General features: G+C 42.4%; 1 protein-coding gene across 5 annotated transcripts in view; it reads left to right on the top strand.

Moving 5' to 3' along the window:
* The window catches only part of LOC143899885 (uncharacterized), a 71,038-nt gene that overhangs the window by 12,078 nt on the left and 39,930 nt on the right, over positions 1 to 19,030 (top strand). For 2 of the 5 annotated variants that reach the window (XM_077410627.1, XM_077410623.1), the window contains exon 1: positions 5,946 to 6,133. The exons of 1 other annotated variant lie outside the window; for it this stretch is intronic. In XM_077410627.1, coding sequence (XP_077266753.1) covers positions 6,106 to 6,133 — 28 coding nt within the window. In that variant the 5' untranslated portion in view covers positions 5,946 to 6,105. Of the gene's footprint in view, positions 1 to 5,945; positions 6,134 to 6,547; positions 6,573 to 19,030 lie in introns of those variants that run through there. 2 more of the 5 variants (XM_077410628.1, XM_077410624.1) reach the window with 2 other exon arrangements.

Raw genomic sequence — 19,030 nt, 5'->3', positions numbered from 1 at the left:
TGTTACAGAATCGTCAAAGAATTAGGTGCTCGCGTGAGTATGATGCCATAATAATCGTGATACATTGTACTTTAAGAAAATATCACGATTCGAATTTAGTGCTAACTGCAAAAGGTTGAAATCAATTAATTAACTCATGGAGCGCGCGCGCAGCACTCTTCAATTCGTTACTGCATCGTCAAGGAATTAGGTGCTCGCGTGTTTTTGGTCCCAAAATAATCCTGAGACATTGTACTTTAAGAAAATATTACAATTCGAATTTAGTGCTAGCTGCAAAGGGTTGAAATCAATTAATTCACTCATGGAGCGCGCGCGCAGCACTCTTCAATTCGTTACTGCATCGTCAAAGAATTAGGTGCTCGCGTGATTATGGTCTTAAAATAATCCTGAGATATTGTACTTTAAGAAAATATTACAATTCGAATTTAGTGCTAGCTGTATAGCGTTGAAATTAATTAATTTATCCATGGAGCGCGCGCGCCGCGCTCTAAAGTTCCTTACAGAATCGTCAAAGAATTAGGTGCTCGAGTGTTTTTGGTCCCAAAATAATTCTAAGACATTGTACTTTAAGAAAATATTACAATTCGAATTTAGTGCTAACTGTATAGCGTTGAAATTAATTAATTTATCCTTGGAGCGCGCGCGCCGCGCTCTATAATTCGTTACAGAATCGTCAAAGAATTAGGTGCTCGTGTGATTATGGTCTTAAAATAATCCTGAGATATTGTACTTTAAGAAAATATTACAATTCGAATTTAGTGCTAACTGCAAAGGGTTGAAATAAATTAATTAACTCATGGAGCGCGCGCGCAGCACTCTTCAATTCGTTACTGCATCGTCAAGGAATTAGGTGCTCGCGTGTTTTTGGTCCCAAAATAATCCTAAGACATTGTACTTTAAGAAAATATTACAATTCGAATTTAGTGCTAACTGCAAAGGGTTGAAATAAATTAATTAACTCATGGAGCGCGCGCGCAGCACTCTTCAATTCGTTACTGCATCGTCAAGGAATTAGGTGCTCGCGTGTTTTTGGTCCCAAAATAATCCTGAGACATTGTACTTTAAGAAAATATCACGTTTCGAATTTAGTGCTAGCTGTATAGCGTTGAAATTAATTAGTTTATCCGCGAAGCGCGCGCTGTATTGATTTATTAATTAATTTCAACACTAAGCTGCTAACACTAAATTCGAATCGTGATATTCTTTTAAAGTACAATGTCTGAGAATTATTTTAATATTATAATCATGCGAGCAACTAATTCGTAGACGATCAGATGACGGAACTTAGTGCTCAGCGCCAACGGCTGGTCTAAGTTAATTATTGTAATTGTTTTACTGTTAGCAATGAACTCAGATTTGGGAAATATATGTTTTCGATCATTTTAGTAACGAATATATTCATGCAGCAATCTTTTTAAGTGTTAGTGTCGACCGCGACGGTTCTGTGTTCAATATATAATGGTATATTTAAATAAATGTTATAATCTGTCAACATTTTATCGTTTTTTTAGAGCACTTAATTAGCACTTAATTAGCACTAAATTATAGTGTACTTATCTTCTCTGTAGGACCATTTTCTGATATGGGGGGGTCCAGCTTTATGGCAAGCTGGACCCCCCCATTTTTTACGCGATTTCCTGCTAAACGGTTCGAGCACCAAAATTCGGACTAGGGCACTTAATTAGCACCTAAATAGCACTAAATTTTTGACCTAGTGCGAACTTGATTTGCGCTGGTGGGGGGTCCAGCTTAATAGAGGTCTGGCGCGGATGTTGCGATATCTCACCGCAGGATTATCTTTCCGCATGCGCTCAGAAAGTGTTGCGGCTCATTTCGAGAGCCACCGGAGAATTTACAAACAAGTCTGCTTCGCAACGTCGTGTTTAAAAAAGAAAAAATTATTCGAATATATGTAACATAGTACTTTACAGCAGATCTGTTATACGTGTATTTTATTTGCGAATAATCAACCACTTATATTGCATATCTAGATCTTCGACTCGAGTGAGAACAATTTAACATCCGTAACTTTCAGCGTAAAAAAGAAATTCTAGCTCACATAGTCCTTATGCATATTCAAAATACTGCCGGGTTTCGCCGATCGCTTTTCTCGTACATACAGGAAAGTGGAGCGCGCGATTGTCTTGTGCAATATATGTCGTGCAAGTAAAGAAAAAAAAAGACATAGGAAGCGGTGCGATAGTAGCCGCGAGCACAATAACACGCATTGTGATCAATCCGAGGATGCTATCGTCGTACACATATTTGATAAAGCTACTATTAAATGATACGCACCTTATCGAAGCTGCTCAACTAAATCTAGCATTCCATTGAAAAAATGATGATGCAAGGCAAGAGATTCAATATATCTCGTATTTTTTAAATAAGAAAAATGATCCGTGCTAAGGTGGATGCTTTATCCTTTTTTGTATATCTAGTACTGTATAACACAGCATTTATTTCTTTTTTATTTTAATTACGTTTCTCTTTCAGATACATTCTCAAACATTTAAAATTTTTACTCTAATATAGAAAATAGTCTATTTTCGAAAATCAATTAATATTTAGAACACTAGAATCGAAAAGGCCAGTGCGGCGACTTAACGAATGGGGCTCGATGAATTATACTGCTCGTCGCGTCGTCGTTGCCCAGCTGGACTGAGAGTTCTTACTGTTTTCCTTCCTCTGGCCGCGTGTCTTTTTTTTTCATGCAATTTGCCGCGGAAGCATTAATATACCGCGAGCCCCGTTCAGAATGCGTCTGACGAAATGGCGTGCGGCGCAACTCATCGTAATTACCAGTGAAGCACGTCTGCCGCGAGTTTTCAGCGATTAAATCGTATCGAGCAAACGAACCGCGTGAAAGTCCGCGTTGAAAGCGATCGTTTTTCCGATAGACCGATTAATGCTATTAAGAATAATGCGATTTTATGATTATGCGACTATAATTGCATTGACTTTACAATATCATGTTACTTTTGAAATCGGCAGGAAATAATTTTACGGTTTCGTAAATCGTCCACGAAGCACGTGTATATTTCTCGAACGTATAATAGTGACAAATGGATCTCGCCTGCTCTATTTTCGTTTCGACAACAAGACAAAGAGAACGTTAGTTAGACAGCTAATAAACGTCTCTAGACGTTATATCGCTCCTCGCTAACAAATACTCAAGTGCGTTAATAAATTTTACTATGGAATGCGCGAGATAAAAATATTCTCCTGGCCTAAGAGATAGTGCCAAAGCGTGTCCGTCACGGGCGGACACATTTTTGCCAAATTCCTTCGCGAAATTTATCTTTTGCGCGAGTAGCAACAATATGATTTCTCGACGGGAAGAGGGAAACGCACATGCGGCACATGCTGCACAAATATTAGACGCCGAAGGCAGAGAAAGTGAGTGGGTGACACAGTGCATTTTCTTCCGTGACTTTGCTGCTCGCGCGATCTATGCTATCGTTGGAGAAAATATAGAGAAAAGTTAGGAGAAAAGTTAATTTCTTGTTAAATAAAATTTTGAAATAATAATAACTATAAATCCGGACCTTAAACGCGACGCGTGCGGCAAAATAATCGCGGGCGCGAATTCGTGTAATTGGAAGTAGGCGACTGAAAGAACATTTTAGGATTTCAGATATTCATCTTTGACTTTTATTACAATTACAGCTTCGAATATCCGATATTCGGTATGTGTCGACCAAAATATTAGAAAGAACGATAAATGTGTAAGAAAAATTTAGCAGAATTAATTTGAAAATTTGAAAAGTTATTCTATTCATTTCATCATATCTCGTAATATCATATCAAGAAGCAAAGTCCGAAAGCAGTTATCGTTCTTCCTGTCTTCTTTTTCTTCACCATTAAACGCATTTCCTTACACTGTGGTCTCATAGATCGTTGGCGGAAGCGCTTCGACCAAAGAAATACGGCCTTCTGTGAGCGTGCGGTCAAAGCTGAAATTAGCAAATACTTTACGCGGAACAATTCTCGTCTACATAAAGTTTACGTACGAGTCACCACTTTCTTCGGAACGCGTGCCACTTAACTAATTCACGTTCGCCATTATTTCCGTCGTTTTCAGTAACTAAGTGCTTCTTTTCTTAATTTAACCGCTTTAATCTATTTTAATTCATTTGTTTCCTTTTCATTTGTCACAGACCGCGCGAGTTATCATTATAATTCACGGTAATTTACAATATTTACATCAAACTGAAGAGAAGAATGGTGACGCGAGATAACGAAGGTACAGGAAAAGTTTTATTAATGCGCTGCTTTCATCCGTCAGACTCGCATAGGAAGAAATCCGTCACCGAGAATGATTTCCAAGCCGCGGCTTCTCATCCTGGCACGCTACATCTGACTTGTAACGTTGTGACTCACGCGTGCGATTATGCTGTTATTAGAACGTGCATATACGGGCAGTTATCAAGCTCGCGTCCTGCACGACGTTTAAACATCACAGAAAATCGTAGATCGCGGGACTGTAACAAGCGTAGAGCGCTAATGAGAAATTTACGCCTATACCTAACGTTCCGTGCCTATCAATTAACGAACTGTTAGCTTGATTTTATCGAGGCTTAATGACGCCGCGAGAATTCCCGTGGTGAGGTAAACGCGGAGAGCGCTAGAATTCCTCTGGAAATATTTCGCTGCGTGCTCGAGCTGCGAGGCTGGCGAAACAGCGTGATCTTTTTATAAAGACCATCGCGCGGCACATGTTGGCGCCATAAGCCAACCCAGCCACGTGGTCCATATCCTTTCGCAATGCAGATCTGAATAATGTAAGAGATAAATCGAAATTTTGCGCTGTTTATTTTTCTGAAAATAGCGTGAGCGACAGTTTCAAGATTTGATAATTTAGGAAAGAAAATTCCTCGTGTTGCTGTCACTACCTAATTTATTTATTGCATTTGTTTTTACGCATAAAAATAAATTTTTTAGACATTCTATATTTATCTAAAATTAATAATAATTTTAAGATGTGTTTAAGAATCTTATGATTTAAAAATTCAGAGATATTTCATAAATTATTAAATATAAATTATTAAAGATCTTGAAAAATTTAGTATCGTATTTTGTCAATAATATATTATAGAATATAGATATATCGCTGCGAAACCTTTTTCTATTTGACGATACATAACAGGAGCGTGTTTCTTAAATTACTACATGGTATAGAACATGAAGAATGTTGAATGTAAGTACATAATCTTAAGTAAGCAATAGACTGGTAAAAGATAAACATATGCACCCTGATAAAAGATTGGTTCATCATTTATCGATGATTATCTTGTTCGAGCAACGTCGTACTATTACATACTGCCATTGACAAGTGCGATAAATATTACGCTCCAGCACAATCGTAAAGCATTTATAGTAAATTATAACAGAATAGGTAATAAATATTATTTGCCGACTGCATTACGAATAATAATTGCATTAAAGAGGCTCATGTATTATATACATTAAAATTACCTATCATCTATATTAGATTCGGTGCTGACATATCGGATTGATGGAGCTGCATCAGCTGCATTAACGTCATTAAAATTTTTCTACGGTTTCTGAGCCGCCTAAATATATCCTTGCTCAATTCGAAACTAGACGCTTCTCCGAAATGTGATTCCAAATCTCTACGTTCAGAAAGACACAAATAAAGACGAGTGTTTTTAATCGGACAGATCTCTCGATTTTTCCTTCGAGTTTCAGTATAATTTTATTATTGTTACTTTTTTTAATATTCTATGTATTCGATTAATCGCTCTTAAACTGTCACTCTTCACCGTTACGTGAAGCCACGTCTTACAACGAAGTAATCTTCTACCCGGTCTCTCTCTCGGATTACGTAAGGATCTTCGAAATTTTCCGCGCACACCCGGTATATTTTCGTGAGCTGCAACCCGTAGGGAGGGGATATCTACGTGGAGAGCGGTACAGGGTGAATCAGCACGCATGCATTTCGGCCGACGGAGTGGTCCTCGTCAAACGGAAGTGTTTCGCGTTGACTCAACCGTGGAGGCTATGGTAGTGTGACGGTCTAGCGTGCTCGCATCGCTTTAATTCTGCCGGAACAGGTGCTTACGAAAAACAATCGTATTACAGACCATGTTCGGAAACAGAGGCGTGACACGTGGTAAATATCGCAACTTCTTCTTTTTTTCTAACAGAGGTGCTTGTCTGAAAAATAGAATCACCTGACATTTCGGAGCTGAAAGGTTCGTTACAGCTGGAGTCGCATGTTCTTTAACAAGTTACAATAAAATCGCAACGGCTCTGGATCGATGATTACACGAGTGCAAACGCGAGTGTTTTCTCTGTAATTCCATCGCGCAATCAGCAGCCGAAATTCTAGGGACTAGATGTTCTATTTCCGGCACCGAGCGAAACAGGGCCAGGTCCAATTTCTGTCATCGCTTGACACGACTGTCTCTTGGTCCATTTTACATATGAGTGTCGTGCAAAGTAACGGAATTCAGCGTGTGTACCAAGAAGTTTCAGCGTACATGCATATAAAGTAACATATTACATATTGTGTTTCAAAGTATCCGGAGTGATAGTCTCGATGAAAAAGTGTGGGTACAATTTATACGCGTGTCAGCAAATAATAAAACGTTGTTCGAAATTTTTTTAAATAGGCGATTATTATTAACAAATCAATTTCTTAAACCATTGATCGATAACAAATTATACAAAAGCAAAATTAGGTATCAGAAATCATTATCGCGGGTTATATTTTATATTTACCTTAGTCAAATTTCCATCTTGTAATTATAAGTTTCTTGAATATAAATTTGTTTAAGAACTTCAAACCAGATTTCTGTTATAGCTATTATCGTATAATTCAAGCGTAATTTGATAATGATTATAGAGCAATTTTACCTTATTCCCGTCGTTCAATTATTCGCAACCTAGAATCAATAATTTAATCGCACTCTCAAAAACGGATTTCCTCGATGGACTTGCTCTTTTGGTCGCGTTACAGCCGAAGAAATGCCGCGAAGATTTCTCACAAACCGTTCTCCGTAACTTATAGTTATTTTAAACGTTTGTTGCCGCGAGCGATCGCGCGGCGGATTCGAGCTCGTATTGCGAAAAAGAAAAAAAAACAGCCGGCCGGCCGGCCAGCCGACCACTTTGCATATGCCCGCGTAGATCGAAAGCGACTGTTCGCGCGGAAAGATTCACCGCCCAGATTAAATCGTGGAAGATACAGGATACAGTTCCTCGTCACGACGCCCGTTCGAATGGAAAGACACCTCCGTACGTCCGGGATTAGCTATTAGTTGCAAAGGACTCTTGGCGGGCAATGCATAATACATGGATAGAAGGTACGGAGGAGTTTCCTGATGTCATTTTATGTAACGGCAAAAGGAAAGACGGAACGAGAGTTGGGGGCTCGCGTTGCAACTCAAGCGCGACGCGAGATCGACGATGAAAGGGTGTAATCTGGGTGTATCTGTAACGTATTTTTTTCACAGAAAGTGCGTGACTCCGCGAGTAATAGAAACATTCAATACAATGCATCCTTTGATTTTCTCGAGAAAGACTGATTTTATAGTCAAAAGAATTAAATTTAAATTTAATATTTTTTCCAAGATTTTTTCTTAACTTGGCCATATACTTGGTGTACGCGAAACTCCTTATCCGACACCCTATGCAGACTCGGATAAATTCGACTGCCAGAAACCTAACCGGACCGCGCGCGGGGTGACTCACACAGTCGTCCGTGCTTTTGGCAGAATCTGGCTGCGACCGGATGGCAAGGTACCACTGCACGAAGCACCAACAAATGACAGAACGAAAAAAGAGAGAGAGAGAGAGACTCTGCGCGACGTTTATGGTGGATCCGCTCGTTGGTTTCCCCGCGCGTCGTCGCTGCAATTACATTCTATTCTGTCGAAGCCGCCTTTGCGCGATTTGCGATCCTTCCGCTGTTTTGTGCCGCGTAAACGGGCCTTGTTCTTTCGGATTGAGGACTCGACACGCTTGAAACCGGTAATACTGGACTAATCGCCGAGAATCGCCGAGACAGTGATGCATCTGCCCTGATTCATTCGACAGCGACGTAATGGATTAGCGTGGAATCAGGACACGCGGCGTGTAACTGGCCATAAATGAACAATAGCGCTACTTTAAGATGTTCTGCCGTTGATTTAAAGAAACCACGGATTCATCCACAAGTCACCATATAAATAATTAAATTAAACTATGACGCGAAAAATCTAATACTTATTAGAGCAGAAATAACTTATCATATTTACATTTCGATTGCAATAATTATGTTCAAGTAGAGAAATATTTCTCAGATTAAAATAAATTCTAAACGGGGTTGATGAGTTGAAGACATTGGCCGGATCTACGCACAAGTTTCCACGCGCAATTATGGATCTCGTCGTATAATTCTGGAAAGCGCTTCCACGAATGCCATTAGACATTTTCGCACCCTCCGTGTATACTTTAGAGAGAATAGCCGAAAAAAGTCTCTGGCTCTCGTTCAATCTACGACCTACGTAAGCGCGACCGCGCAGCATTTCAGAATCCCGGATATACATACAGAGAAGAGGATCCCGTAAGGCTGCGCGCACACGCTCTAGAGCTTGCCGTGCGTAAATTTAGGCACGGAATCATAAACCTAGCAAAACGCCTCTCCCGCCTTCGCGTACCTACGAGCGCATATTTGCGCGCTCGAAGAATTGAGAAAAGATTTCGATTCGGGCGAAAAAACGGGCACGGGAACCAATCCAAGATAATGTCACAAATATTTATAATTATAGATGAATATGTATTAAAGCTAAATACATATATATGTCCGTACTCCAGCGTGTGAGCGTTATCTAAATTATTCCAAGATTCATCTGTCATCTAAATTCGGATGTCAACGTTAGATCCTGAAATATAAATTCCGAGAACCTTATGAATAACAACAGGAACTGACAGGTTAATAAAGCCAACCAATCCGCTTGTAAAAAAAAGCTCGTGCACGGATCGCAAGAAAGCTCGCTGGCTCGTAAGCTTTTTATATGCACTTTATTGATCCGTGCGGGATCACGCATCGGTCTGCTTATAGACACGCTCGTCCATCGTTTCATCTCGATCTGCAATGTGTCACGATCGTCTCACGATCCTAATGGCCGATGAGTCGAAATACAGAAGCCGCGCGCGCTCGTTGAAAAGCCGATGTAACGGTCCATCGATTAAAGAAGTATGTCGCAGAGGCGGCAGGGCTGCAATTAAAAGCGACGTGAAGAGACGACGCGTCCCTTTTCCCCTCGTCCTTGTCGACGCATTCCGCGCGAATCTTCGCATCATTGTCCTCCGTATACCGCGCTGCCTCCGACGGTCTCGTCGTCGACGCGTTAAATCAGTCTTTCTCAATTGTTGCATTATTTCCTCGAATTAATCGCGTCGCGCTCGTTCGATTCCGGCCAACGTCACCCCCTTCCCGGAGATCGCGCGATTTTAATGCAGACAGATTACGTCAGATTAGATCAGCGACGACTTAATTAGAATTAATTAATCAAATCGTAAGATCGTAAAGCGCTGTTCTTGGCGTTAAGTTTTTACTGTCGCCAAACTTTTGCGCGTTTTTTTTCAGATTTCTTTTACTTTCTTTACTTTTTAACTGTTATTATCAATAACAAAGTAATCGTGAATCATGCATGTAGGCCGATAATCGAGCGTTATCAGACGCTTTCGTATAAACGTTGCTAGGCTATAAAGCGTTCTCTCGGTCAATCTCGAAATCTAATCGATCATCTTAAGGCGTGCCTACGGCACGCCGATCATAAACCGGGAACTGGCGTTGCAAACTTACATAAGCGCATCGAATGCAATAGGTATTATACAAAAAGGTAATTCTATATTTATATAGATACTTTTATACGAAGAGACATATCTTTTAAATTAATAGATATATAATTATATAAATATATTTTTTATATTGATATATAATTTCTTATATGTCTATGTACCTCTAGAAATAGCACATGAATACGCTAGGCAAAATTTTAAAGCGCTGTTTAAATACATTGTTTCCATGCAGAATGAATGTCTCTTCGAAATCACTGTAGTGTCTTTGCGGTCAAACCGGCGCCAGTTCATTAATAACTATTAGCTAATCGCATGTCGATGATAGAGGTAACACCGAAATGTTACAAAAACGACGTCACTCGAAAAATTCATGCGTTAAAAAGTTTTAAATGTAATAATTAATCATCTTAGGCGGACAAGTGAAATAATGAAGGAAAAGTCAAGATGGAAGAATTTGAGAATTCCTCGTGTCAAAAATATAGCTTCCTTTGATCTCGACATTGCATTTCGAAACAAATCAGATTATTTTCTTCCTCTTCAAATCTCGCTCGAGGGATAGCCGCCTCTATCTTCCGATCCCGCGATCTGCGCAAGCGATCTTCGAAAACGTTTTTTCATGCCGTTGCTCCGCCGTGACTTTACTGCCGTTTATTTCACGATGATACTAATCGCCGATCTGTTGTCGGAGAGAACGTTGCTTTTCCTTAATCTTTATAGGCAGCCCGTTAGACGGTTCGTCGATGTCGGCCGTTTTGCGAGACTTGGCCTTTTCCTCTATTATAGAAACCACATCGCTCCTCGCGGCCGCGATTCTGTTGCCCCGCGAGTATTAATATCTTAATGAGTTTTACGGGGATGGACGTGGGGAGACGCGATGTATTGTCCGGGTAGGATCCGCGATCTTGTTACCTCGAGAATGAGACGTACGAAACGATACGAATTTATTCGCCGTCACGTTCGTGGGAATTGCATACCGAACGAAACGGAAAGGCATGATATCACCTTCACATGTTTGAACGTTATTAATCGAGCGCCAATATTAACGCTCTCTATCGTCCATGAAATGTGGCCGATGCATATTCGCTCGAGTGTGAAGCTGTCAGTGCATCTGGTGCGACCGTATCATTGCTTTCCTCGCATTATTGTCCTGCCAATTGCATATAAATTGCACCTAAGAACTTACTTGGTAGAAAGTTCAAGAGTCAATAAACGAGCACAATCGAGATGAGATGTTAAATTAAAAATAAAAATAGTTTATTAACTCATTAAATAGACATTTCGACGCTTTTTAATTTAACATCTCTTGATTGCTCGTTTATGGGCTCTTGAACTTTCCACATTGTTTTGAAACACACGAGCTTGATTCTTTTCATAATTTATAAGAACTTACAAGTTTAATTTTTATTTTGTTCGGATATTACGTTTACAAAATATTAGATTGTTATATCGTTGAAAAGAAACAACCCTTACGTTAGAGTATACAAGGATCGCGGGATCGCGTAATACCCAAGAAAATAATTCGTTAGATTTAATTTCAATAACGCATACGCGCCGCATGCCAAATTAATTATATATTCTTACTTCTTCTTCATTACACGGTTGGTAATTATTTTTAATAATTAATTATTGCTACCATGAATTGAATGTTTAATTATCTGGCGCGGTGAATTTTTCTCGGCAACGCAATTTTTTTCCGCTTTGCCGCAAAGTTACACCGTCGCGATCTAATCGTCCCTTCTTGCAGTTTCACGCAAAGAAATCCGTTTTCCGCGATGCTCGCCGATTCTGTCGTCATCGCCGTACGCCGTGCGCGCACGAACGGATGTTACCGAACGGCCATCCGCGATTCGATCTCAGTTCTCGATCGTCGTAGGTTTCGCAGCCGGTTGTGTCGCGAGTTGCCAATAAACGACACGACGAATGTTTCGAATTATCGAACGTGGGTCAGCGGGCGTTTTATCGGCCTGGGGGCGCCCGATAACCCTTTGAAACGCGACGCGAATTCGCGCGTTGCGTGCTTCCCTTCCTGAGCGTTCGTTCTGTCTGCATGCGCGTGATCCGCGCGGCCGTAAAGTCACGCACGCGTGTTAAAATCTCCTCCGAGCCGGTTGTCCCTCGTTGCCCGCCTTTGTGGCCGCGCTATGACGCATTCGAAAGATTCGTCGACGCCTCGCGTGGAGTCGTGGGTGGTTCGTTTGCTGACGCAGAGCGTCCGCGTGGAAGAACCGCGTGTACGCGATCGCAACATGGATAACACATGGACGGTAAGGGCCGGTCTACGATCGGTCGTATGTCGGATGTCGGAACGCAGCCGATGGTCCAATGAGAAAAATTCGGTTTTGAAAAAGAAATTCTCTCATATTGGATCATCGGCTGCGTTCCGACATTAATTCGACTCCGACATACGACCGATTGTATAGAACCCATCTAAGCGCCCGAACAGTGACACATATAATAAGCAGGTTTTATTTAAAAAAAACCTTGTCACTTTCGTGAGATTCTAATTGGGCGTCGTAGGCGGAGTTATAAGTAGGTCGATTCCGATCGTAAATGGGATCGACTTCGCTGTTGATAAACCGCCAAATGTTGTTTGCGATACGTATATGTACCCCTCTCTTGATTTTATTTTACATAAACATGCGAAAGAATTCGTATAAGAATGATCTGCGCCGGGCAGAATCGTGTTCGTAAATTAGGATAACGGGAGCGATAATAAACGCGATACGAAGCAAGTCCGGCGAAAGCAGCGGCGGCATCAGCATCAGCAGCAACAGCAGCCGCATCTCTTTTACAACGTAATAATTGTTTTAAGGAGGGCCCGCGCGTTTTCATCTCACCGCGCTAATGCGAGGGTCCGCCACGAAGTAATCGACGTATCACGTGCCGTTGATTTACGAAGATATGCGTGTGCACGCATCACCGGCCCGGGTGGCGCGCTACTTTTTCACGCCTTTTGTGAGAGAGAGGGAGGGGGAGAAAAACGATCGAAGGATTCACCTTCCGTGCAAAGCGCAGCCGGTCGGTTCGCAAGTATCGTTGATTGACTCGCGCCGGGTAATTAACCGCGTTCACGGCCGTGTAATGCGCACCGGTAGAGAATTTATATCCATTCGTGAGAGACAAAGAGCTGACGGGTGAGATCGACCGCTTTCGACGCGCCGCGATTGTGCAATTGCCGAGTCTTTAATTAAACCTATGTATAGCGCCGTCGTGCCAACGATCGTACGACTAATTTAAAACGGCACGCTCGTGCCAGCGGCCGCATTTAGGACAAGAAACCGACTCGGAAGTGCAACGATCGGATCTATTTTTCTTCACGGTTGAAAGTTGTATTGGTATATCCGATAAGAGATAGAGGAGTTGAAGCGTTAAATTAAAGATAACGATATATAGAATAAGAGATGATAATGACGAGTAATAAAAAGGATAAAAATTCTATCGGAGTGCGCTGGCATGAAACAATTAATACGTAACAAATTAATTGCAATAGTTTCGGATTTAGAGAGAACTGTCTTGTATTCAATTTTTTACATTAAAATATTAGTTTGTTTCGTGCGGTAGATCACTTCCCTCTCTCGCATTGTCCCGAAAGATTTGAGCCAAGACTCAACTTATCGCATCCGTTAGATTAGAAAATCGTCCTTCGTCAAAATCCCCGAGCTTTCCTGCGCGTTACCCAATTCGCGTTTAATTAATTCGTGTATCGAGCGATCTCTCGCGCGCTGAGGAAATTGCCCAAAGATATCATCATTGACGCGGCGGTAATGCGTATTGCGTCAAGAGAGACGGCTGCCATCCTTATTGTGCGAATGTAGGCCTGCAGGAGCGTGAAATAACGCAAAACCTGTTACGCGAATAACGTCGCGCACAATAACCCCGGTGAAAACGCAGGCGGTTCATCCGCGAGTCTGCCGCGATAATGGTAAAACGGAACTTCGCCGACAATGCAATTCGCCGAGTATCTACCACGGTGCTGGGAACGCAGCGAAAAAAGTTACTTGATATGGGAACATATTATAGATACTAGTTCAGGGATCGAAACCGGTGCGACCTGCGCCTTTCAACGCCATTATTCACACACTGCGAGAACAAACTTGGCGTTTCGTGACCGGTGTTTCGTAACGTATTTTCAGCATTAGTCCAGTTTCTCGATCTCTAAACCCGCGTATTGTGAAACGTAATTAAAAGATAAGTCGGAGAATATTTTAATATCGGGAAGATAATAACGCTGCACCTCAGTTGGCAGACGCGAAGGATTCCAGATTACTCAGCGAATCTGCCAAACACACATGGTGGTAATATACATCGCATAAAATAATATTTATGCAAAAAGTAAAAATTGCCAAGTGGCGATTATTATTAGATTATCGTAAAGACACGGCGCGTGTCACGATGCGGTCTGCTTGACGAAATAATTTACCGGAGATTTAAGCGAATTAAACACGGAGCTTAATGTTGTACTGGAGTATGACTTTGGCTTTTTAGTGCGCCCCACATCTGCGCCGCAAACGCGAGCGATTCTCCGTGTATCGCGGCAAAAGCGCGCGGATAATGTCGCGGACGAAAGTTACAATAGTATCCGGTCGCCGAGTCTGGCGTAATAGAACCGGGATTTACGGCTCGCGATTTGTTCCTCGTACACGTAATCGGTTTTCCGTCCTTTAAGTTCGATTTTACTTAACGCGGGCGCGCTATACAATCTGCAATACGCGCCGATATTGCGTGCATATTCCGCGTGTACGCGGTCGGAACGTGATGAACAGGTTTCTCTGTGCGGCAGCGATATGCCCCGGGTGTATATCCGGGGAAGGAAGACGACTCGTATAAGATATTCGCCAACTTGTGGCAGGTAGAATTTAAACCCGCGATTAGACAGCGCCGTGTAATGGAATAAACCTCGGCGGCCTCTCGGAGCGAAATTCTAGGCAGCGAATTATTCGCGCGAGTCGGATCGGGACCTTCCCGCAATCTCGTCGTGTTGAAAGCTAATCGCGTGAATCATCGAAACCAGTTGAGTTAGGCGCTCAGTTAGGCGGAATCGACTCGCCGACTATCGGTTATTAGATTTTTAACGGCGAGCGTTGGTTAACGAGAAATCGTTAACAGTTAACTCGAGATTGCTTTGAGCCAGCTCCGACAATCGAAGATGTGAACTTAAATTGTCTTGTTGAGATAGTCAAACATACCAATATGCCGGTTGCCTTGTCTTTTGCAATTGCTGCAACTACGTTGCAGAGAGGAAACTGACCGCGAGCTCTTCTCGCGTTCGAGCCCAGTCGTCAATTAAGCTGTCGAAAGTGCGATTCTTGAGACAAATACTGGCGAGACAACGTGCGAGCATTATGTCGAAAACGTACTCGAGACGTCACGTAAATCGATATCTTGGCATCGGCAGAATATCGAACGTTCATTCCGGCAAATCGATCTCAGGCGTTCGACGTGCCTTCGCGCCACCGTGGTCGTTGTGCGAATGTAAGTTTTTCACGCCGTTAAGGCTTCATCAATACCGAATCGAAGTGCTATGTTAACCATCTGGTGGGTATTAAGTATCTCGGCATCCGGTTCATTTGCTCATCGAGAAATCGAGGACAGGCGTCTATTTATACGGGTGGCTATTTGGCCCGAACGCTTAAATCTACTCGGTCCTTAAGTTCGGCGACTCACCCAGAGCCGGGAGGGCCACTTGAAGATCTCTTCTCGTTTGCTTGTGTCGCGCTTCAAAAGCTCTCTTCATTTCCCATCGTGTGCCCGATCACGTAGCTTCAACGTTATACAACAAAAACTCCAACAAAACTTTTTGTGTGCATAGTACATTATAAAAAAATTCGGAATTAGAAACCTATATAAGGCAGAATAAAATTAATTTGTTTCCACAAAAATTTGTGCACTGCTGAGTAGAACTCTGCCTTCAGGATCTTCTTATTATAATCGGTAAATTATTAAATCAAAAATTTTTAAGACACGACACCGATGATGAAGATTCAATTTTGAATGTTTTCGTCGTTGCGTGTTAATCTCGGCAATATATAAACAGCCTGACAATTTCCACATTGCGGAACTCGCCTCGCAAGTTTCAAGACTGTGTTTGTATCGCTGCATATCTCTGTTCTCTCCGCTGCAACATCGCTGCAATTCTCCATTATGCTACGTATATCGTCGGCCAACGCACCGTTTTGCTCTGCAAACGTGTTTCGGCATTTAAAATGTAAATCTTCCGACACAGAACCAAGTTACCTCTCCCTCTGTCTATCTATCTACCTTATCTATTTATCTCTCTCTCTCTCTCTCTCTTTCTCTTTCTCTCGCGGTTTCGTTTTTTGTTAATGCAACGATTGGCCACGATTAAGGATGGAAAGGCGGCGGACGTGTGAAACGCTCACGTCTAAGGAAGCAGCGGTAAATGGCACCGAGGGTGTTTCCTCGCGGTACCCCGGAGGAAAAATGCTAATACCACCGCCGACTGCGAAATCAACTTTCTTTCGCGAGCTCCGCTCCTCGTCCACGCGAAGCGCCGCGCCGCGTGGCACGCTTCATTAATTCGCTTGTGGCATAACGATCGCGCGTCGCGCGTCGCTGGGTTCTCGTTTTGCAACCTGCAACCACCCGCATTCTTCCGCGTCGTCGTCCAGCGCTTTTTATAAAGTTTCCTGTCACGTATACGAATGTCCGGCGAATTAGCCAGATCGCGAATGAAATACGAGCGACTTACAATTAGATATCTTGGATTCGCGTACGGTCGAATTTCAAGAATATCCCAGTCTTTCATTTTTTCCACATCTACGCGAAAGTCTATTAATTTTAAATAAATTTGTCCTTATTGAAAATTGACTACATATGTCACGACTTTTTTAAATGTTTGATTTTAAATAATTTCATAATTATAGTCTGCGAACTAAAGTTCCGTTAAAATTATCTTGAAATTAAACGGATAATGGAGAAATTGAAGGGATCTTAGGAAGATGACTCGCGCAAGGCAGACACTTGGGCAAATAAGATACTCCGTTGAAATTTAATTAAATTTCTTTCGCGGAAGGTATTGCGTTCACGCCGGTGTGACGTAGCAGTTTCAAATTTTGCAACATGCCTTTCCGCTTCTCGGAGCGAAAACGCATGTCGCGAGATAATGCGCGAGCGCGTGGTGCAACGCATGCTTGCACGTCGGCCATGTGAAATGCATGGCAGCTGTAATGTACAACACGTGGCGTGGCGCGCGAACCTTCGATCCTGACGGAAACCGATATTTTTCCAAGTCATTCCCCGAGTTAATCCGTGAATCCATTAGGCACTCTCGAGCCACTTGGATTATGACACGGTGATTTGAGAATGAGACGCAGCAGCTCTCTCTCTCTCTCTCTCTCTCTCTCTCTCTCTCTCTCTTCAAAAAGTGATGAACTCTTTCGTTCCGATTTAATTTTAAGAGAACTTTACTTAACACTTTTTTTAACTCGTCCAGTAGTTATAAATCCTTCTCATAAGTTCTAAAACTATTTAATTATTTCGAAGTAAGACGCAATATGGTGCATAATCCAATCTTTGTATTCTCGCACTCTGAATTCCCGCGTACGGCGAGATATCGATGGAGAACACTAGACCAGTGTTTCCCCCCGCTGGTCGAATGATTCTCTCAAGAATACTCCGTTAACTGCAGCTCGCGTATATATATAATACGCGCGGATCTGAACGCAGTAATGTGCGCGTGCGTCTTTTCTCCTGCATTTTTGCCCCGTTTACGGTATTGTTCGCGCCGGTTTGCGAGTATCCGGCAGAGAGAGAGAGAGAGAGAGAGAGAGAGAGAGAGAGAGAGAGAGAGAGAGAGAGAGAGAGAGAGAGAGAGAGAGAGAGAGAGAGAGAGAGAGAGAGAGAGAGAGAGAGAGAGAGAGAGAAGCGGCGCGCTCGTGCGCCCGGCCGCTTCCGGTGACCTTGGCGTCCCGGCGTAGCGACGCCTGTTCTCGCGCGCCGGCTTACTGAGAAAGCGAAGCGAGTGAGACTCTCATTCATTGTCCGCGATACGCGATCGGCGGTAATCGACGGGGCGGGAGCGGGAGCGGAGGAGCGCGCGCGCGGTCATCTTCATTCGTTCCGCGGAATGCCGGCGCGGATGCCGATTCCTCGAGCGGTCGTTCAACCCGCCGCGCCGCGCCGCGCCGCGCGCTCAACTCGGCTCGGACCACCAGCCCCATCTCGGCCGCTTCGTACCCGCTCGGATCATTCCGCTTGGATCGCGGAAAAGCCTGGCGAACGCACGCCGGCGCGACGCGACGTGACGCGACGCGACGCGTCTTTCCAAAAAAGCGTCCCACATGGCGAGAAATGCAGCCGGAGTGTCCGGTTACCGCGCGAAGCTCCGTCAAAGAGCGTTGTAATGACAGTGATGTGTATAACAATAATAATTAAAGTAACGACAGCGCAAAATTAAGTAGGAACGTGTGCCACAAACGAACTTTTATCAAACGAGAAATTTACTTATTTCGATACGATTCCTCTGTCTAGGAAAAAGTTTTTCAATCATGCACCATTTTACAGTACTTTGAATTCTTAGTTTTTTATGTATGTAAAACGGAACCTATATACTTAAAAAAACGACAAGTGTTTACTTATTATTGGCGCTTTTGATTCTATATAAGAATGATCGTTTGCCAATCGCGTCGCCGTGCTCTTTGTCCGACGAAAATCGTTACGAAATCTATTTTGCAAGCTAATTCCACGGATCCAATAAAATGCGGATGCTGCAATATTTTATTCTTCATGAAATATACATACCAAATGTTTAGGTAACCTGACGAAAACAACAGGCCATGTAAAGATTGTTGCTGTTTGACTTTACATTATTTTTTATTGGTCTCTAATTAATATACGCTTGAACGCACCAGTATATAAACACGTTAAAGACATGAAATTTAATTTGCTTCGACATATCTAAGATATATCTTAAAAACAAAAATTATGGAGCCACAAATCTGACATTTATATTTTATTCTCTATATGTGTTCCGTATTCGAAATATACTATTCGAAATAATATTTAAAAGAATTTATATACATCGCTTTTATTATATAATTTTATTGTTTTATATTATTATTATTTACATACCACGGGAATGCCGAGCAATCGATTTATGTGGTTTCAATCAAGCGGAACTACGCGTATCGCGGTTTCTGCACGCGACCCGCGCGCGATTTCGCGGTCGGAGAGCCACGGGAGCAGTATATGACCGTCAATT

Source organism: Temnothorax americanus, unplaced genomic scaffold (genome assembly GCF_048541705.1).
Source record: "Temnothorax americanus isolate GAGA-0224 unplaced genomic scaffold, ASM4854170v1 Scaffold29, whole genome shotgun sequence".
NCBI lineage: Eukaryota > Metazoa > Arthropoda > Insecta > Hymenoptera > Formicidae > Temnothorax > Temnothorax americanus.
This window is presented reverse-complemented; position numbering and strand designations above follow the sequence as displayed.